The sequence below is a fragment of the Pseudoliparis swirei genome, chromosome 14 (assembly GCF_029220125.1).
Source record: "Pseudoliparis swirei isolate HS2019 ecotype Mariana Trench chromosome 14, NWPU_hadal_v1, whole genome shotgun sequence".
Lineage (NCBI taxonomy): Eukaryota > Metazoa > Chordata > Actinopteri > Perciformes > Liparidae > Pseudoliparis > Pseudoliparis swirei.
Window position 1 is genome coordinate 4,646,124 of NC_079401.1, and position 22,497 is coordinate 4,668,620.

Consider the following 22,497-nt stretch of genomic DNA (forward strand, 5'->3'; position numbering starts at 1 on the left):
TGTTTCTTTGGTTCTGTGTTATTCTGCCCTTCGTTAAACCTTAACTGTCTGAAATAAATCTTCCTTATTTTGCTCAAGTATTTAACTTTATTATTTGCCTCCTTTGTTTCCCCCTTAGCTGTATCCCTTTTTTGTATGTTGTGGCCTGTGCATCCCTAGTTTACCAAGACGCCGTAACAGGAAACGTAAACGTCACATATAAATAAATGTAGAAATACAGTTATTTAATTAATATTTATTAATTTCTGTATTTAAGTCCTCCATAGTTTTAACACTGCAAGTGTTTAAGGAACACCACAATCAACACGGAAAAACTCAAAATATCTAACACTACCAATTTTGCCCTGGGGGGAGGGGAGTTGATTGTTCTACGAAGCAAAGAAAGCCGTAATGTGTCAAACGCTCCCGTCCCTCCCTGTTGTGACTTCGCCCTGAATCATCCATTCTCCCACAGCGCTGTGTGTGCAGTGTAGTGTTTCATAAAAGACCCTATTTTACAGCACCTGTGACCAGTCAGCAAGATGCACCTCCTGCCTGTTTAAGGACATGACGGGAAATTCCAGAATATGTGCACCAATAAACTATATATGCTGCTCTTTGGCTCCGAAACCTGGAGAACTACCCCTAACATCACAAACTACAAACCTTCATAAACCACTGTCTAAGACGCATCCTTGGAGTCTTCTGGCCAAACACAATTAGCAACATCAACCTATGGGAATGCACAAAACAAGAAACAGTAGATATGGAGCTGGATTGGACACACACTACGAAGAAACAGCAATAACAAAACAGGCACTGACATGGAACCCACAAGGCAAACGGGGTAGAAGACGACCCCAAAACACCTGGAGAAGGAGCACAGAGCAGGAATTCAAGAAGAAGGGGCTGACGTGGAAACAGCTGGAGAGGATGGCTCAGGACAATGGCCTATGTTCCGAGAGAAATACAAAGGCCTAACTAACTAATACTGTATATAGTGTTACAACCCGGCTCTTAAGTTGTAGCAAAGATGAAAGTCGAGACGAGGCAAAGGCAACCGTGTCGAGGTTTATTCACACAAACACTCAATAAACGGAATAAATAGAAAGTTCCTTGTCAGTGGTGTAGGAGTGTATGGGTGCGTGTGTGAGAGAGAGCCTTCTCAATGGCGACGAGGGTTTTATGACCCGGGCCCAGGTGTAGCTCATCAACTCCTCCTGTCCCCACCTCCACCAGAGCCTGCAGGAAACACACAAGACCAAGAGCCAACACACACACCTAGTGGTGGGGAGGGGTCGTCACAAGAGTGAATCATTCTTATGGGCACACAATGATTTTGTGGTTACCCACCTATCGTTTTGAGGAAATACGCTGACTCACTTGAAAGGAGACCACCTGGTGTGTGAGTGTCTAGGCAGAGGATGCTTCCTACACACTCACAGCCCACCTGGGAGAGGAAGGCCGCTTTAAGGGTGTGAATACGTCACATGTGCTGTGGAAATGGACATCATCCTGGCTTTAATAAGAGAGACGGGGTGAATAAAGGCCTCTGCCACTGAGGTGAAAGGCTCACAAGATATTTAACAAAATGTTGAACTTTTTTTTTTCACACCAAGGCAACACACACGTCCTATTATCAACACAACATAACTCTGTATGAATAAGGATGAAAGCGTGTGGAATGTAAAATCCTTTTTTTTTTTATGCAGCCGCTCTAATCTATGGATTCAATAACTACGATACAGAATATGACGAATCGGCATGTTTAGTCCTAGACTGTATGACTTTAGGCAGTTCTTCCGCTTAGCGGGCAGTGTAAGCTGCATCGCTACGTCAGGAAGCCAGATTTGACTCGACGGCCCCCGACACAAACGTACACCTGCTGTTAAAATACAACCACTTCTAATCATACAAGACAAACACAATGTTATTATAGGACTAATTCTAGAGGACTAAAACTAAGGTGCTGCGGAATGAATGATGGGTGTTGGGTTTTTAAACGTCTCCGGTGGCGTTCCATCAAAGAATAGACGTGGCGGATGGGAGCTCTGGATCTCTCGGTGCCGCGCCCCGTCTAAAGAAGGCACTATAGGTGCTTCGCCATCACGATGAAGACGATCCATCAATGCGACGCCTCTGAAGTCTGTTGTTTGGTTCTGAGAGTCGTTACCGGGGGAACCGCATCCATTCGAGTTGATGCCGGCGGCTCGTCGTTCTGCGGTCGGCGCCGCTCGCTTCTCCTCAGAGTGCCACTCTCCAAAGTACTTTCACACTTCCCACAGAGCGGATCCACCTCGTTTCCTCGCCCAGCCTCAGTTGTTTTCTTTCACCTCTTTTTGATCACGAGCCTCTCAGACTAGAGGTAGAGGTAGCTGACCCAGTACACGATGTTGAAGAGCAGGAAGGAGGTGGGGAAGAAGACCCGCGAGTAGGCGTCCAACTCGCAGATGTCGACGTGGATGCGTCCTTTCCTCCAGCCGCCCTCCTTGCACTCCTCGTAGCAGCAGAAGAAGCTCTTGCAGTCTTTGCCGTCCAGGCACTCGTACAGGCAGTTGTCGTCGTAGTCCTGCCAGAACAGAGAGTTGCCCACGGGCATCATGGAGCGAGGGGCGTGGCCTACCTTGAAAGACGAGTAGGCCTGCACGGGACGACAGAGAGACATGTCCCCCTGGGGGTGAAAACAGGTAAATACGAGAACGGGCACTCGGTAGAGCGCATACCTTCGCATATCACAAGATTGTGCATTGAATTATGAACATTTTGGCATTAGTTGCATGCCAATTGGATTAAAAAGAAGATATTGACCTTTGACCCAATCGATCCCAAAATCTAATCAAATGGTCCCCGGATAATAACCAATCATCCAAACCAAATTTCATGCGATTCGGTTTATACTTGTGTTATGCGAGTAACACGCATACAAATAAATAAATACACGGCGATCAAAACATAACCTTCCGCATTTTCAATGCCAAGGTAATAATATAAAGGAATGGACCGGTGACTCGTGACTAGTTCCACACATACAAGAACAAGATGAGGGGCTGTTTGTCATTGGCTGCATTGCATTCTGGGTCGTTGACCACCAGTGGACTGCTTTACGATCGATTGGTCTCCAAAGACTCAAAGCCCCGACGTCATTGTTCTACTGTGAGAGCCGACATCGACAAAATGTAGAGAGTCGCTCAGAATAAACTGCGCTCGTTTTTTGTGTGTGTGTGTTGCCGGATCGATGTAGCCAAGTGAAAATATTGAATCACAAGAATCCATCAGTCTTTGTTGTGCTTCTTCACAGACGGCCACAGTTTGAATTTTAAGCCGGGAATGCTGAATAACGACCGACTGAGAGAAACCATTACGCGACCTCCTCCCTGATCCGCAATCACATTGGACGACATAATTGAGTCAAAAACATCTTTGTACGTTCTCTTTTCTTCCAGTCCTCCACTCGGCTCTTCCAGGAAGAGTGGGAGGCGAGAGGGAGAGGAACAGAATCGTCAGAGTGGGAGGCACAAAGGGGGCCAGGTGGGCGGCGGGGGCCGAGAAATATGAGGCGTCCCCGCGGCCCGATGGATTCAACGAGCTCCTGAAGGCACCGTCGGTCCACGTCCTTTTTTCCCGCGAGTGACTGTACTCGAGTTTTTTAAGGCGTCGTGTGTGCGCGTCCTTCGTTTTCCTTCATCAGCCACCTCACACCCGAGGGATCGGTGCCACGGGGGTGAGGGGGTCTTGGCGGCCGAGGTTGCCGTGACACCCATTAACCTGCTGTCCCTAAACTATGAGATCCTTATTAATGCACACGGACAAACAGGAAACACGAGTCTTTAGCTTTGTGCTTGTTTTCTGTCAATGTGATGTGTGGAATAGTTCATTTCAAGATGGTATTTCGACCTACATGTTAACCGAAATTGCATTGCGCCATTTTGGAATTATTATTAATGGTGCAGATTTACTATGAAGGTAGATTTGTGTCTTTATGACGAAAACACAAAAAAAGGTTTTCAGAGCAAATTTCTCATTTGTACGTAAATAAATTGTTAGTTTTGCTGATGAAACTAGAATGTGTTGCTGCAAATCAAAAATCTTTTTCTCAAATTAAAAATATTTGCTCTCAAGAAAAAAATTTCACTCACGAAAAAACAACAACGACGCTCTCGAACCGAAAATCTACGAGTAGAGTCATATGAGCAAAGCTGACGGAAGATGCGTGATTTGCAGCTGCGCTCAGAGAAAAAGACGAGCGGGCGTGGAGGCGCAGAGCAAACACACGGCCCAAGCCCATCACTCAAACATTCACCAGGGGGCTCACCATCCTCTGCATCTTGGCGGGAGGTCTGCCTATGCTGTAGGAGTAGTAGTTGATCATGGCGTACTCGATCATGGCGGCAAAGACAAACAGGAAGCAGACGGTGACAAACAAGTCCATGGCCGTCACGTAGGACACCCTGGGGAGCGAGTTCCTGGCCACGGTGCTCAGCGTGGTCATGGTGAGCACTGTGGTGATACCTAGGAGGGCAACAGGAATACACTTTGTAAAAACCCTGGGGAGACCCACTCTCATTATTACATAACATGTCTGTTCACCAACATTAATAATGCACAAGGGGTATTCTGGGTAGATGTACTTGCATCTATTAAACAGCTGCAGCTGGGGTAACTAAACCTTTCCCAAAACTGGGGTAGCATTGTGGTATTTGGGTTCATAAGGGGCCGTGCACATTATTAAAAGCATTTTTGTAAATGTGCCAGAGTTAGCCAAGAGGCTATTTTTTTTAATGGAGGACAGAGAATGCCTCGAGTATAAATAAATAAATGCTTGAATAAATGTATCAATAAATAAATACAGAAATAAATCAATAAATAAATGCTTAATTAAATGTATAAATAAATACAGGCATAAATAAATCAATGCTTAAATGAATGTATAATTAAATCAATGCTTAAATAAATGAATAAATAAATACAGGAATAAATAAATATATGTTATGCCTAAACAGGATATCATTAAATATATCTCTTTCTACATTTCTGTATTTCTTCATTTATTTATGTCTCTACTTATGTGTCCACACGTATTTCTTCATTTATTAATGCATGACATTTATATTTATTTAAGCATTTATTATTTTATTTCCTGTATATATTTATTTATACATTTATTTATGTATTCCTGTATTTATTTATACATGTATTTAAGCATTTATTTATTTATTCCTCTATTTATTTTTGTATACATTTATTTATTCATGCATTTATTTATTTATTTATTTATACTTATGCCATTTTCTGTGTTTCATCTGTCGTCCCGGGTGATAGCGGCTGCTATCAATACATAAGTGTCACACAGGTGAATAACACGTTTAATTGGAGATGCTTCCTGTGGTTTGTGCTCCTCATTGTGTCATCAGTGTCATTGTTTCAGGTGTTACTCCCGATGGAGTCTTGAAAGGAGAATACTGTGTTGGCTCTGTGAAATCAATCCACTCAGAGAGATGAACCCATGACATTCATGCCCACTGGGGGCATCGATATCCACTCCTGTGGCACACACATCCTTCTCTCAGCTCTCTCTCTCTCGGCTGTGTCGCTTTCATCCCCGTCTCCCACATGTCTTTCATGGCAGAGTGCGCCACTGTTTTCGCCCGCGGTTTCCATAGAGACGAGTTGCTCCCGTCTATTTCCAGCTACCTCTTTTAGTCGAGTGCTCGTCTAGACGCTCTTTCGCCAGCTCATTAGATTTAAACTCTAAACTGGACAGCAGGAAGTCTCCAGACCACCGGAAACTACAACACAACTTGACAGACTACATGCAAAACTATAAAAAGAGATTAGCACCCCAGAGGCTCTGGAATGGCACTAGTGGTATTACTCGGTTTATTACTCTTGTTATTACTCGTACTCGTGGTATTACTTACGGTATTACTAATGGTATTACTATTTTACGATCTCTTCTAATCTGTACTAATTGTCCTGTAAACGATGTCATGGAAACATTCACATCACTGTGTTTTGCTTTTATTATCACAATCTGCCACCAGTTTTATTTGTACAGTTTAATTATTTTTGTGGGAATTGTGGCGCCCTGATGCCATAGCAACTGGGTGACATCGGTCTGAGCAACACTCCCAAGTGTCACATCGACAGACAGGCAACACGTGCCGGCACAAAGCTGCGACAACAGAATAATATTGACGTGTGACCACAAGCAGCAGAAGAGAAACATGCCTTTACAAGATTAGATCTCGGGCATAAGACGGGGTGTTGCAGACACATATCAGACGTGGGCCTTCGGAACCAGGTGGAACATCTACCGCGGGTCTATAAATAGCACCGACGAGTACATGTCAGGGATCAGTGGCCGGGGCGCGGGACTGCCTGGATTTATCTTGCCTACGGATTTAAGACCAGTGGGTTGTTTCTCTTGAAATTCGACCGAAAAGCTGGGGGATTGAATTTGGGTTTTTTCCAACTTGCAGTTTATAACTTTCCTGCATGATTTCACAACAATAACCTCACACTGAGCGTTCAGTGTTTTAAGTAGCAAGAAGAAAGATAAGAGATCCCTGCAGCCCCAATTAACAGTAAATACATGTGTTCTGACAAACTAGGCTGATGTGATGCAGCTGAAGCGGAATAAAAGTGAAGGCGACGCAGAGTAAAACGCAGAGCCGGCAGTCTCCTCCGCCGGAGCTGGTTTGTTTGTGCTAATTATGCTGATGTTTTCAAATGAATGTGCTCGTGATTGAGGTTACAATGATACACGTGGCAACTCGGGTCTAATCTGATTAAAGGTGTTTCACGCACGCTGGAGAGGCCTCGACTTGAAGCCGCATGTCATCAGTGAGATGACCCCCATGAGTCCCCTCTGACCAAGGAGACACTCGTCAATCATTGATTCGCTCAGCTTTGCATTTCTCTGAGACGCCGTGATGCGAGGCGACTTTCAGGCTGCTTTGATTACAGTGCTTTAAGTGTATTTTACTTTGTGTCTACGACCTTTAGACAGTAAAAAAAGACATTTGTCTGTCCCCTAGACATGCTGCTACAGCCCTAGACTGCTGGCGGGCATCTTAGGATACACTGAGCTCCTATCTCCTCTTCCCTCTCTCCTTCTGGATACATTCACGTCTCTTCATTGCACATTACTAACTCTCCTTCTTCCCTGGAGTCGTTGTGCCTTCTCACATGTCAGGTTGCCATGGATGTGGCTCCTGCCCCCTGTCTCCTTGGTCCTGGCCTCCTGCCTCCTTGGCTGTGCCTCCTTTCTATCCACTTCATAAACTGAATTGAATGTGTGGGAAGGACATCTCTCATAGCGTTTTTGGGGTCTTTTAAATGCTTTTTCCCCACCTCTCCCATAACATAACCTTCCTTTGTTGCCAGGGCCCCAAATATTTGAGATGATCACATAGGAAACTAGTTATCTGGGTATTAAAGCAGTTGGAAAGATTTCCAGTGAAAAGGGTGGATAGCGGAGACTCTCCCCCCAACAACAACAACAACAACAACAACAACCAATCGAACAAGTTCTCCGTCACCTCTCAAGCTCTACATTCTCCCCTTGTGCCTGGGAGGTGGGGTTTATTTTGTGTACCCCCCCATAATCTGTCATGTTCCATCTGCGCTCCAGATATTGGGGTCTAATGGGAATCCACCGGAGCTCTCAGGAGAGCAGGTGAGCGACGGCTCTTTGGAAATACCACCTGGAACACGTTAATAGCTTGTCAAGGCCCAGGTCCTTGAGGGGTTGGGTGGGTGGGGGGGGGGGGCACCACCGGCCTTTTTTCTTTTTTCCGAGACTTCCGCCTGACGCTGTGTGCCACGAGCTTTTCACTCAACACTCTTGTTTTGTTCCCCTCTTATCTTCCTCCGATCTCCCCTCGGCTCTCAGGCCGACTCCAGAACGGTGGCGATGTGCTCGAGGAGAAAGGCCAGAGGACTTTGTTGTGAACGTGGATGTTTATCGGGACAGCCCGCTCCATCCTGTTGATGGAGGGAGATCACAAGCCTCTCACGGCGAGATGAGGGGTCGTGTCGAGTTAAGTCGGAGGGGTCAAGTGAGTTAATTTAGAGTCTAACCGTTAACACGCGATACCAAAGTGCCTGAGAGCAAGGCGCTGGTTTCAGGGGGATGTTTTATCGTCTAATTTGTATTCCAGTTTTACGCCGTTACATTTTCAACCAAGCAGCCCCCACTCAAATGTATAGGGAGGGCATTATAACGACAGTGTAAGTATTTGGTCGTAGATTGAATGAACACGACTGGGTTGCTATATTTCAGTTGCCCATCTTCGCCGTGACGCTTTCAATAAGTTCCACATGAATTAGATTTTAATGAAGGTAAACCAGCAATGGAGTAATCTAGTAAGTAAGTAAATTATATGATGATTATAGCCCGTGATTGAATGGTAGAGAGGGGCCTGCGTTGGGATGGTTAGCAGAGAGGAAGCATTGAGGGATACATGTAGTTTCTTTGGGTAAGTCAGTGTGATTTAACCCCCAACCAGGTGGTAAGGGAGCTCTCCAGAGTCCAAAACAACTACGCTATAGTGGGCCAGACAACAGTCGTCCCAGGGGATTTAAAGGTTGGAGAAGATGCCCTAGCTATGGAAGACCTCCTGCAATCCACACAGTGCCAAAGAAAGGACGTCCCACCTGAGGACCCCGCTGAAAGGACGTCCCACCTGAGGACCCCGCTGACTGAATCAGCTGAACCAAGTTCTCAGACGTCGAGCCTCCTTGAGCTTCAGCTTCCGGCGATGCCACCGCAGTCTCTACCCTCTGGACCGGCTCTGTGATGAGCAGCATCGGTGCAGCTCAGGGAAGATTATTTATACCTCCGCTTCAGCTCTGGTTCCTGCCACCTTTGTTGATTGTTCTTGCACCATGTGGAGAGCAACAATCAATGAAGTCAAACAAGACTAGAGCGCGGGATGAGGGAGAGGAAGAGGACTCACATTGGGGTCCCAATCAACAAAGTGGTCTTATAACACCGACATCCTCTTTAGGAAAAGACGGAAAAGAGTGCTCTTCCATGAGGAGACCCGGCCCCTGAAGACCCTCTGCCAGCTGGTGGGGCCAGCAGATATATAATCCATCATTAACTATAATTATATTACATCTGTTTTAATAAAGGCAAACACTAAATACAATTATTTATGTTATCTATGAGCCTGGAGTACACTGTTCACTTAGACTGCTGCTATTAATCACACAAATAGAACTTTACCTCGCCACCTTTTGTCGTCACTTTGAACTAATTTGGTGCATTTCTTTCTTTTTATCCTGCGTTTTCCACTAAAATGTGAATTCAAACGATGGATACAAGGTCATTTCTCATTTACAAATTGGATATTGAGTCTTTATGTGTTCTGTATAGTACACAGTCATGAACTCGCTCTTACCTTCAGTTCCACCTTAAATAACGACCGCCAGCACAACATCATCATCCACAGGAAAGTAAATAAGATAATGGGAGACATGCAGCGGGGGAGGAACATAATTCAAAAATAATTGTCAACTCGTGCAAAGAAAATAAGATTAAAACTACAACGAAATGATCATATAAAAAAAAAACTGATGGGACACACATTTCAAATTAGGCTTCAGCTCAAGGGGAAACATGCATATTAATTTGTGAATGGCTAATATAACACGCAGAATTATAGGTTATCGTTTTTTTCCGTTCTCTCACTCCTCGGCCACGTCGAGTGGTGTGCACGTATCCCAGCGATATGATTGCTTTTGCCGGTAATATCTTCGAGTTATAATATTGCAGTTACCAATCACAAACGGATTATTGCTTTTACTAGCACGCAGTCTAAATCTCATATTGAATGTGAATTATCAAAAAAAGCTTTAAATCCTGCCACCAACTTCCAATTAATATCCCTCATATTAGACTTGAATAAGCAGAGACATTCGTATTATCCGGTGAAAGTGTTCCCATCACAGAAATGACTCACTAATTTGGTTATGAGTAAACACATCAATACAAATGACTGCTCCACGTGGAAAGGGCTCGTGCCACGTGTCCCCCCCCCCCTCTGAAGTGCAGTCGGTGGGTCAGTTGTGTACCTAAGGCCGTCCGGGCGGGCGTGGCGTCGCTCTTGATCCAGAAGGAGACCCAGGAGAGGACCACAGTCAGGATGCAGGGGATGTAGGTCTGGATGGTAAAGTAGCCCATTCTTCTGCTGAGGTCAAAGTACACGCTCAGCACCACGTATTCACCTGCCGGGAAGGACGAGATGGGGCGTGAGAACATTTCCATTAGTACTCTTAACCCCGCTACTAAAACAGTCGAGACCCATTGGACAGATTGCCATGAAGATGTGTTCCCTCGTGATGACTCGGCATGATTCAGATGGTGCCACGGCGTCACAAGCAACAGACTGCCGTGTTCACTCCGACCAGCCAGCCAAAATCACAGACGCACAATATCACACGCACGATTCCCACAGTTTCTGGCACACAACTCTCCCTCTCTTTTTCCCAATAAGAAGACATATCTGTGTAGCGCGCTCAAAAACAGCCAGGGGCCCGAGGGTGACCCCTGAGGGACACCCTAGAGATATTAAAAGGAGAAGAGAGACATCTAGAGTAAGTGGCGTTCAAGTGAAACCATTTTAGAAAGCTTTCTATCAAAATAGTTACAATTGCCCAAAGTGTTTGATAGTTTGGAATGAGATCTGTAATTACTGAAAGTAAAATAATCTGGATCAAATGAGAAAAAAATACACAGACAGAAGGAGAAAAGAAAGCTGTGAAAAAACTAAATCCGGTGATTAAGATTGACAAGGAGCAGGAGGGAAGAAAGAGAGAGGAAGAGGAGTGGGACATCCACGATGGAGCCCAGAAAAAAACCAGGTAGCATCTACAAAAACAGAGGTGTGTACCGCCTTTATTCGGCTCCTCTTCACAGGTAGAATAGTATAGTAGCATACTTTTTTCTTTCAGAGAGAATTACTTTCATCTCAAACTCTGAAGCCATTTTTCCGTAACCTTGACAAAGTCTGACGCATCAGACGAGGGTCATGAAGGATTGTCAAACGACGTAATGAAGCATGTCGCTTGACAATCTGCCGCCACTTACACGAAAAGGGTGTCGGCGTGAATAAAACATCTGCGGTAGAAGATCTTTTGTCCTCGGCTCGCAGCCCAATCTCACCTCGGAGAACTGAAATAATCAGTTTAATCATCAGTGCGATGAAAGGAGCGCCGTGTCACCGTGTTCTGCTGTCACTGTCAGACCTTTTTTTTTTTTTTTTACTTTTTCAAGCCCCTTTGGTCCAATGTGATGCTTATCCACGACAAACACGAGGGGAGAGGGAGCGGTTTTGATCAGACGGCTCCATGGAGGTGACACTCGACTTGCTTTGAGACTTCTGTGCCTCGAATGCATTAACGAGTCAACGGGGTCCGGTTGGGGGTTATAAATAAAGAATATGGCCGACACACAACCCAGAGTGCACTGTGTGGGCAGTGATGGAGAGGCAACGCCACCGGGCCACTAAGGACGGAGGCATGTCATCCCATCTTGTTCTGAAGAGCGTTCATTAACTGTACAAAGAGTGCTGCACACGATCTGGTTAGTGTCACAACAAAGGAAATCTTAATCGCAGCACAGTATGCACGGAATAAACTAACAACTAGTTTTATGTTACGTACCCGTTTATGTCCGAGATGGAGTGCGTGTTCTTTTAAAGTAATCCAAAGTGGGTTACGATTGAACATCACGCAGGTTGGATTGAACAAACTATTTAAAGATCGGGGCCCTCCTCTCTCGACTCTCGACTCCTTCCTCTCAGGACAAACTGCACGGTTGAAGAAGCAGTCAGAGTCAGACACGCTGCCCACATTTGACACAGAAGAAGATCCTGAATGTGTGATTCTTGCAAATTGTGCAGGATAATAATGTAAAGCTGGCGTGAAAGACTGTATGGAGGCTTAAAAAAAGTGAATTGCCAGATGGACTTTCTCTAACTGTGTGAATGCTCTCTGCAGTGTGGGGACTACTGTTTACAACCCCTCTGTTTACAGTATGTGAGGACAATAACAACCCCTCTGTTTACAGTATGTGAGAACAATAACAACCCCTCTGTTTACAGTATGTGAGGACAATATCAACCCCTCTGTTTACAATATATAAGAACAATAACAACCCCTCTGTTTACAGTATGTGAGGACAATAACAACCCCTCTGTTTACAGTATGTGAGGACAATAACAACCCCTCTGTTTACAGTATGTGAGGACAGTAACAACCCCTCTGTTTACAGTATGTGAGGACAATAACAACCCCTCTGTTTACAGTATGTGAGGACAATAACAACCCCTCTGTTTACATTATATAAGGACAATAACAACCCCTCTGTTTACAGTATGTGAGGACAATAACAACCCCTCTGTTTACAGTATGTGAGGACAATAACAACCCCTCTGTTTACAGTATGTGAGGACAATAACAACCCCTCTGTTTAAAGTATGTGAGGACAGTAACAACCCCTCTGTTTACAGTATGTGAGGACAATAACAACCCCTCTGTTTACAGTATGTGAGGACAATAACAACCCCTCTGTTTACAGTATGTGAGAACAATAACAACCCCTCTGTTTACAATATATAAGGACAATAACAACCCCTCTGTTTACAGTATGTGAGAACAATAACAACCCCTCTGTTTACAATATATAAGGACAATAACAACCCCTCTGTTTACAGTATGTGAGGACAATAACAACCCCTCTGTTTACAGTATATAAGGACAATAACAACCCCTCTGTTTACAGTATGTGAGGACAATAACAACCCCTCTGTTTACAGTATATAAGGACAATAACAACCCCTCTGTTTACAGTATATAAGGACAATAACAACCCCTCTGTTTACAGTATGTGAGGACAATAACAACCCCTCTGTTTACAGTATGTGAGGACAGTAACAACCCCTCTGTTTACAATATATAAGGACAATAACATCCCCTCTGTTTACATTATATAAGGACAATAACAACCCCTCTGTTTACATTATATAAGAATAACAACCCCTCTGTTTACAGTATGTGAGGACAATAACAACCCCTCTGTTTACATTATATAAGGACAATAACCCCTCTGTTTACATTATATAAGAACAATAACAACCCCTCTGTTTAAAGTATGTGAGGACAATAACAACCCCTGTTTACATTATGTAAGGTAAAGTAACAACTCCTCTGTTTACACCTGCAGAATACTTATCGCTCTTCACTTTGTTGACACTGGAATACGGTCAAGTCTACTTCCCGTTTGGAAGCAGCGAGGAGAAACTGTCCCGTTAATGAGCTCAAGACCACTCAGTTGTTGTTCCCGAGGCGGCTCACTTCTTCACAACACCGAAAAACAGTAGCAGGGATGTCAAGGAGACGTTTCTTTTTCTTGAACTAAAGTTTTGGAAATCTTTCCACACGTTTGAGGAAATCTTTTCAAAACCAGAACAAGTATGGGAAGTAAAAACGTCATGTCATGCTATCTCCAATAACATTGGCTGGTCGCCGGAGAGTAAACAAATCAAATAAATGTACTTCAGCTATGACGGAGCATCTCTCGGGGAAATCTTCAACGCGAGGAGAAAATACAAAGCCGGTTTTATTGTTTTTATGTCTGCACCCGTCCGTCACCTCTACCTCTGATTTGAAAGTGGTCAGCGGCAGGTTGGCGAGCAGAGTAAAAATGGATAAATTGAATGCCCGTATTCGGTGCCATCGCAGAACAAGACGAGAGATCGGCAGCAATTTCACGACAGATTCTCTACAACAGGCATTTGGAAAATGCCCAGGCTAAAAAAAAAAGAAAGACAATTTGAGAAGCAGATAGTAGAACAAAGCACCGAAAGGGTTTTGGGATTCCGCGTTGGGGCCTTTTGAAGTGGAAGCCCCCCCCCCCTCGGGGATCCGTCCACTCCGTCCTCATTAAAACAAACCCGGCTCTCATGTGTGTTTGTGAGGGACGGAGGACGCAGCTGGAGAGTTAGAGGACGGAGAGAGGGGCAAATAAAGAGAGCAAGAGCGAAGCGGCACTTTCACAGTTTGTCATGATGTCAATTAATGATAGGTATTTTTAGACCGGGGGGGGATCTAATCATCACGCGTGTGGAGATGGAGCCGGCAAGTGGACAGAGAAACTAGGTAATACATGAGAAAACTCCCAATTCCGTGAACAGCGTGAGGCGGACGTGTAGCTTTTTGGGCATCTCGTGTGTTGACGATGCAGCGGCGGTCCAAGAACACACTCATCAGGCCATCGACGTCTTCGTCACCTTTTTCTGGTGCAATCAGACACACAGAGATACCATTTCCTTATTAGATTAAACAAGATGCTTTATGAGTTTTCAGTATAGTTTTCCGACTATATCTGGATTAAAACACAGATTTGCACTTCAGTGGCACTTAAATAGCACTTACTTATGGTACTTTTGTTCGACTATGTTGAGGAAATGTTACTTCCTGTATTCTTGTTGTTCTTAGTTTGTACTCTAGGTTGAAATGCACTTATTGTAAGTCGCTTTGGATAAAAGCGTCGGCTAAATGACATGTAATGTAATGTAATGTAAACCGATCTGTCGGCTTGGAGAGAAAATATATATATTTGATTTGAATCGTCGTGCACGAGTACCCAAACACTACCTGTTCTGCAAAATGAAGCTGTACAACTAATTTCCACTGAGCTCCTTAATAATTCGATGCCACTCCTTGTTATCTAATTCCCCAACCGTGCAGAGTACTCCTGTTGCTCCAATATTCATGAACGGGGGAGGCTGCACATTATGCAGACGCGATAGCACCGAAGACAAAAGATAGTACAAATTAGAAGCATTATGCAACTCATAAACAAGGTTAAGAGGGGTCAACAACCGCTGCGTCGTGCTCTTTCTCCACCGCCCTCATTCGCAATGCTCCGCTTATTAAGCCGTTAGAATCTGCCGCGTGGATGAGGAACTCGTCCGTCCCCGTGTCCCCGCCGGGGGTCTAATTACGGGCACCTGTCGGAGCAACAATATGTCGCCGCGCCTCCCAAACACACTTCAAAGAACTCACCGATAGAACACAACACAAGGGCTAATAGCAGCACTGAAAGCATGGGGGCAAGAGAAGGAGTGAATAATTAAACTTCCTTTTTAATCTAGGGGATTAATGTCAGCGGAGAAATCCATTTGCCCTCGCAGCCGGAGGGAATACTCGTGAGCTCTGCGCTTGTGGTTTTCGTGATTAGCTTCACGGGGCTCGTGTGAACCTGAGCAGAGCTCGGGGCGCCGAGGCAGTCGAGCTGGAGTTGTATTTTTGAAGCCCTGCTAATCAGCTAGTGTGTGGCCTTTGACCTCCGCGAGGTAGGGAAGGGGGTGAACAAAGCGTAGCACAGCTTTGTATTATTATCAGTCACAATTCAAGGGCCAGGGCCGCGGGCCTCCCCCCCCCCCTCGCCGGCGCTCCTACCTGCTGTGGTCGTGAGCATGTCGGTGGTGTTCCTGAGCCCCATGAAGGCAAACTGGTAAAGCCTCCAGTATTTCTGGTCCGAGGTCTCCACCGAGTTCCGGCTCCACTTGTAAATGATCTCGTCTCGCGGGTAGCCGTCTGGAAACGACACACAGGGCGAGTCAAACGGGAGAAAGGAAAAGAGCGAGAGACAGAGCGAGAGAGCGAGAGAGAGAGACAATACAGGGATGAGGAATGCAGCAATGCAGCGTTTATTGTGTGCAGGATTCAAACCATGATTGACACACATTAATACGGTGCGTTTACATTGGCAATTCAGAGGACTGCAGACCAACTGAGCAATTACCCGCGTGAACTCGTTGGCGTAGAGTCGGCTGCATTGCACCCAGGGTTGCCAGGTCTGTGTGACAAAACCAGCCCAATGGCCAATAAAACCAGCCCAAAAACCAGCCCAATATCAGAACTCAAAATATGCCCGTGCCAAACCATATACACTGCTTTTAAAGTCCATGTCCATGTGTGTCCGTGCTGATCTGGAGTCAGTTTGGTAGGATTTGGGTATAAATAAATTATTTCATTTAAAATATGGATTTTTATTTAAAGATATTCATGTAATTTGCATGCAAAATAGGTCTACCCGAACCAGCGGACAACAAATTCAACCCGCGGCAACACTTCAAAAGTAGCCCAATTCCGCGGGAAAACCGCGGACCTGGCAACACTGATTGCACCCCGGGCAAACAGATATCCCGTCTCCCTTGTAATTCGATGCATTACTCGGTTTAAAATCGTAATTTCGGGGGAATGATTTCACCTATTTCAAGTCGATTGGTCTCGAGGGTGCTCTTGAATGAAATTATATTTTAATGGCGAGCGGCCTTTTGCTGCAGAATACGGTCGTCTTGGGCGTGAAAAGGGAAAACAAAATGAATCGCTTCGCTTTTTATTCACGGGAACAATGTTCTCGTCTTAGATTATAGGTGTCAAACACAAGGCCCGCCACATCGCTTTATGTGGCCCCTGGCGGCTTTAAAGACACGTGATCACCTTTTCTTAAAGAAATTGACCAAAAATATCCGTGCTTTTATTTTGAAGGTTAAAAATTACATTTATTTATGTTGTAATATTAGAGACGTTTTCTCATGTACAATATTTCTACACTCAAATAAACAATAATCAAATGCAAAGAGGGTTATTTAATGATATATTTGAAGAGTTTATAACGTGTTTCCGGCCCTTTAAGAGGGCAGCCATGATGCTGATTTGGCCCACGGTGAACATGAGTCTTAAATTATTGGCTGTGCATCTCTCATCGTGATGGAGCGCCAAGTGGAGCTCACCAACACAATGACCCAAAGAGCATCAGTTTAGCACTGATCCTGGACAAGCTCAACACTAAAGCGGGCCGGATTTCACAAGCTCCAGACGGCAGGCGACGAATTCCACGCCAACGGTGTGCGAAAAACAAAAGGAGAAGACAAAAGAAGCTCGGCTCATTTGACGAGTTGATGCAATTTTACGGAGAAAACAAGAATAGAGTGACAGTTGTAATCATCAGGCGCTGTTGAGCCCTGTAGAGGCAACCAGACTTAATTATGTAAATCAGCCTCATTGAGCCATCGATAACCAAGAGGAGCACAAACAAGACTTCTTTTCTTCTTCACTAATATACAGTAGATGACTAACGTTATTGCGATCGTATTTCTCTCGGTGCGTTTGCACCATTATCTTCACTGCAAACAGCATCATCATTATGCTCCCGGTTCATAGCTTCCTTCAAGCCTTTAAAAGGCCCCCGAAGCGACATGTTCCTCAACGATACAGACTGTACAGAATATCGGCCCCGTCTCTCCCAGAGGCAAATATCACGAGGGGTTTCCCCCCGTCTGCTCTATTAGCGTCAACAAAGTCCCGGGACGCGAGCGGCTGAGAACGATATCCCGCGAGCAGCGATACGGGGGATTTGAGGTCAAATTGAAATGTTGAATTCTCCTCGTTTCTCGCGCTAATGTAAGCCACAGTGACGCCACGATATCTCGTTTCTACGGTTATTTTTAATATCTGTATATCTGTAACATGTTGCCTCGTCTACCTGCAGGCAGTGTGTTTGGATAACTCATTGTAAAGTCTTTTCAGGTCAGGGTCTGCTCGGAGGCTTCAGGGTTCTTTCCCTTGTTCTTCACACCGGGACAATTTTTCAATGAGGTTTTTGCAAAAATGAAAAGTCATGAGGAACACACACACCAGACTGAAACCTCACACATGATTGAGCGTTCAACAACTCCTGTGCCAGGGTCTTGAATAATCCAGCCAGGCCCCGGTGCAGTTAGGATGGAGGTCCTCAAGCTTTTTGGACCGGGGGTGCCAGAACTGCTGATTACATCTTTAAATGCATGACCCTAGGCGGTTCATTCTGCATGTGTGTTGGGAAGGCATCACTTTGCAACTTCTGCAGCAGCCATTTTGTATTCATAAAATAAGATGAGCAAATAATAGATGTTGCCGTTTAAATACACCACCGGTCAAAAGTTTGGGGTTACTTTGAAAAAAGAAGGGAACAAATTGTGAAATGTCCTTAAAGCACCGTAATTTATCAGAAATACACTCTACATTGTTAATGTGGTACATGCCTATTCTCTACAAAGGTGTATAGAGGCCCATCTCCAGTGTTCTAATGGTACTTTGTGTTATCGCCTTTGAAGACAAACGGAGGGGTAGAAAACCCTTGAGAACCCTTTTTATGTGAGCGCAGCTGAAAACAGTTATGCTGGTGAGAGAAGCTAAAAAACTGGCCTTCCTTTGAGCCACAACAACAACATTAATATTTACAATAAAAATCATTATTTCTAACCTTCTCAATGTCTTGACTATATTTCATATTCTTTTTGCAATTCATTTGACATATAAAAGTGTGAGTTTTCATGGAAAACACAAAGTTGTCAGGGTGACCCCAAACTTTTGAACGGTGGTGTCGGTCGTGTGTGCAAAATCATGCTAAAACCTACACTTCTGACAAATTAGTACTTCCTGTCGCCGTCAGCTGATTGAGAAAGAGCAAAGAAAAGTACTGAAAGTGGCATTTTCCACAGCGACGCTTCAATCCCGAAGAATCTTTGTGAGGCTGATTTGACTCATTACTCATATATAATGGTATGTGCTGCAGGAATGTAAATATGCTGCTAATATAGAGCACCGCAGAGGGTGTTCTTTAGGGCCGTCGTGATTGCGGCGGTGCCTGTGGTGCGGATACCTGCATGGGTCCGTGTAATCACAGTTTTTAAGGCTTTCATACCGAGCTCACCTGTCATCAGAAATGTGTTTCCTTATGTATCGTGCTTGGAATAAACTAAAAAAGCGAGAGCCTGAAAAGGCCTTGAATTCAAAACATGTTTGAAAGATGGAAAAAAAAGAAAAGAAAAGCCATCAAAGCATTAGGAATTAATGAGATGGATTCGTGCCGTCATTGAGGCCTTCGTCGTGTTTATGCTGTTATTAATGGAGTCGATTGCAGTCAAAACAGGAAGGCTTTTAATTAGCTTCACGGTGGAGAGACGGAGCATGTTTGTGCATCCTCTCGACAGTGTCGTAACACATTAACGGCCTGAGAGGGGGGAGGGGGGGATGGCGGCGGATGTTACGGAAGGTGAGAGAGGTCGGTGTGTTGGGAGGACTCGAGAAACATTCTTTCAGATGAAGATTTATTTCTAAATGAAGTCTTGGTCTAAAATAAAGGGGACAGTTTTCACCAGAAATATTTAATATTTAGCCGAATCTAAAACGTACAGTACGCCATGACCATAGAGTCCAATGGACCTGGTTGGTCTGACGCCATGGCCACTGATGCCCCGCCCACTCCTCCTCTCTACCTCCATCTGCCTGATGGATCACGGAGGTCTGGATCGTGGTCCATGACTACTACCAAATATTCATACACTCTGTCATACTCATTGAATGTGTTTTAACTCTAATGATTCCTTCTGGTCACGTGACATCTATTGCACCTGTCCATCTTGGAGAGGGATCCTCCTCTGTTGCTCTCCTGAAGGGTTCTTTCCTTTTTTCCCTGTGAAAGGTTATTTGGGAGTTTTCAAAGGTCAAAGGTCAGGGATGTCTATGTGTACAGATTGTAAAGCCCTCTGAGGCACATTTGTAATTTTTTAGAATGGGCTATACAAAATAAACTGAATAGAAATCAACTGAATTGAATGATGCAGGGATTTAAACCCACACAACAGAGCGTGCGCGTTTGATTCGTTCGTCATCAACACGGCAGTCTTCAGCTTCGGCACAATACAAAAGGCAGAGGTTTAAAAAAAATCCAAAGCTAAACATTTTTAGCCGCTCCGTTGCTGCCAAACAGAAAGAAAGAAAAAAAGTCCGTCAACGCGGATTGTTGAAACGGGGTCGTTACCGCCGGTCCTTTCATGGAGAGCAGACGCATAATGGAGGCCCATTTGCAGTCAATAGCTCTTTGACATCCGGCCTCATCACACTGTGATGTGAACATAGCCGAGTAATTCGCCAAAGTCGATGCAGAGACGGGGGTTATACGACGGTCTGGGATGAATACTGCCGTCTGCAGGCGCAGCAGGTCCTGGTTATGACCTTAATGACATTATGTCGAGCCCTGGAAGATGTCTGGTCCGGGAGAGTAACTTGGGGTGTAAAATAAAATGTGATTTTGGTGTGTTTTAGGTGACGGGTAACCCAATAAGGCTCTGGGGACTCTAATGTAACGCCAGCATTGAGCCATTGGTGGAGCTAATGCAATCATCATGCCATAGTTTCTGGCTCTAAACCACGTGAATGTGCAAGAACATCGACGTAGGTAATACAATAAAGTTGTTTTTCCCAACACATCAGGGCTCATGTAATTCATGTTTATGATCTCTTCGGATGTTTTGCCAATTTTGGAAAAAGAAAGATTGGAAATCCACTTAAATAATATTACAAACTACATCAGTGGTGCCAGGGTTACGGCCCGACTGTACGTCACATCCGGCCCGCGGATGATAAGGAGAGAATTTTTTTAAAATACATTTTTGTCTCCGATTCTTTAAAAGGCTCATTTGCAGATTGCCTTATTGCTTACGGCCATACCACCCTGAACACGCCCGATCTCGTCTGATCTCGGAAGCTAAGCAGGGTCGGGCCTGGTCAGTACTTGGATGGGAGACCGCCTGGGAATACCAGGTGCTGTAAGCATTTTCCCACTCTTTCAAAACGCCTGTGGCTTTGTTGGTGCATTTCTAATTTATACATGTAGGCTACTTGCATGGATAGGAAAATGTTACGTTTTTAGAGGGTAACTGTCTCCTGCTTTAGGCTATGTAATTGTAGGCCTCATTGTGAGGCAATTTTGGTGCCAATGCAATTTCTTAATGATGTGTAGGCCTTCATGAATAATTTCAAATAGCCTACCTATCCATGTGTTGAGTCAGTGTTTGGCCTTTGAAAAAACGGAAATATATGGAGAATAGCCGGGTCAGAAATTGAATGTGTGGGTTGCTATGGGTGCAAATTCGCCACATTGGATGGTGCATCACAGAAGCTCTGGGTTCAGCGCCATGGATTTATCAATGACCCGTTGGGGGGATCGACGAGTGAGACCGACACGTTGCACTAAACAACCCCTCCGCTACCCTCTGCATCACGAAGGAAGCAGCCAGGTATAGAATGATCAAAATAGTCTAATTCTAACCAAAACGCTCCCTCTTTTCTCTCCATGAGGTCCGTGTGAATATCTCAGTGAATTAAATTCTGTGAGCTCAAAGGTAATTGACAACAACAAAAAAAGACAATAAGAAAAGAGGTTCGTTTCCGGAGCCCTCGTTTCCACCTCTTTCTGCAAAGTGCGGCCATCTTTGGAACTTTAATTGTCAATGTAGCGATAATGTTGCCATTTTTTTTGCCATTTTCAATGCATTTCAAACAAAGCCCCACAAGTTTAATTGAGCAGGTGTTCCACGTCGGCTACGCACGATACTCACAGCTGGAGAAGACGAGGGGACAGGAGTGTTCGTCCATTGGGAAATTATGGAGTTGCAGCTGGCATTCTGCGTTGATGGTCATCCTGAGGAGAGAGAGAGAGAGAGAGAGAGTGAGAGACCATTTTGAAATGTGTCGTTTCTTGAAGCGCAAGGCGTGGTGTATGCGTGGGTATGTGTCACTGCCTCTAACCAGATGGTGCAGGGCCACACTTGGTCGCCCTGTTGATGTGCGACATCCCTCAAAAAGACAGAACTGCTTCATCATCAGCGTCTGACGTGGGTTTTTTTGGGCAGAGGCTGCATTAACTGGCGGGTCAGGGCCCAGAGGCACGTGAAAGAACAGGAGGACTCAGCTACGACCGCAAAACATCAATGGGACTACATTTAAATTTGACTCAGTTTCGTGTCGCTTTCTCCGACAGCAGCCTGATCCGGAGCAGGAAGACGGCTGTCTCCATCGTCTTGTTTATGTGGGAATAAAAGTGCAGATGATGGGAGGGGAGGAAAACAAACACCGCTGAGACGCGAGTTTGAGAGATGCTTCGCAAAGACACAAAAAAGTAAGAATGCATAATAATAATAATAATAATAAAGTAAAAATTAACCATGCGTCTGGCCAAGAAGGGCCATCAGGAAACACAAAAATACAAATGTTAAAGCAGGAAAATAATTTTAAATAAGAAAGCAAAAAAAATTAAAAAAAACATGCAACACTTCACCAACGTTGTCAGTCAATGATAAATTCGGTCCAACAAACAGATTACTTCTACCAGTTCTATCAAAATAAAAGCAACATTTCTGAAATAAGAAAAATGAAAAAAGCAGCTTTCTAGAGTGATGTTTATCTCTTTCTAACCTCACTCTAGAGTCTGGAGTCAGTTAACCTGCCAACTTGATGAGAACACACAGAACGACATGTTTCGATCACTATTTAAAACTTCTGCGAGGGAAACGCTTTCTGACTGCAGCTCGAATTAATCTGCACAATGCAACATTAATTAATGAGGACGACGAGTTTCTACGTTTCTGCTCGCCCCATCCAGGCTTCCTTCCCGTT

The 22,497-nt window shown here is 44.6% G+C and overlaps 1 protein-coding gene and 1 non-coding gene across 4 annotated transcripts in view; one reads left to right on the top strand and one right to left on the bottom strand.

The window, feature by feature from the left end:
• Positions 1–219: 219 nt before the first annotated feature.
• Positions 220–22,497, bottom strand: part of LOC130204581 (gamma-aminobutyric acid receptor subunit gamma-3) — a 52,872-nt gene continuing 30,594 nt past the window's right edge. For 2 of the 3 annotated variants that reach the window (XM_056431411.1, XM_056431413.1), the window contains 5 exons: positions 21,441–21,523; positions 15,451–15,588; positions 10,060–10,212; positions 4,292–4,488; positions 220–2,650 (listed from right to left, as the gene is read on the bottom strand). In XM_056431411.1, coding sequence (XP_056287386.1) covers positions 2,339–2,650; positions 4,292–4,488; positions 10,060–10,212; positions 15,451–15,588; positions 21,441–21,523 — 883 coding nt within the window. In that variant the 3' untranslated portion in view covers positions 220–2,338. The remainder of the gene's footprint in view (positions 2,651–4,291; positions 4,489–10,059; positions 10,213–15,450; positions 15,589–21,440; positions 21,524–22,497) is intronic. The other variant, XM_056431412.1, reaches the window with a different exon arrangement.
• LOC130204810 (5S ribosomal RNA) lies at positions 20,537–20,655 on the top strand. Its single transcript, XR_008833798.1, has one exon. It is a non-coding gene; the product is annotated as a 5S ribosomal RNA (ribosomal RNA).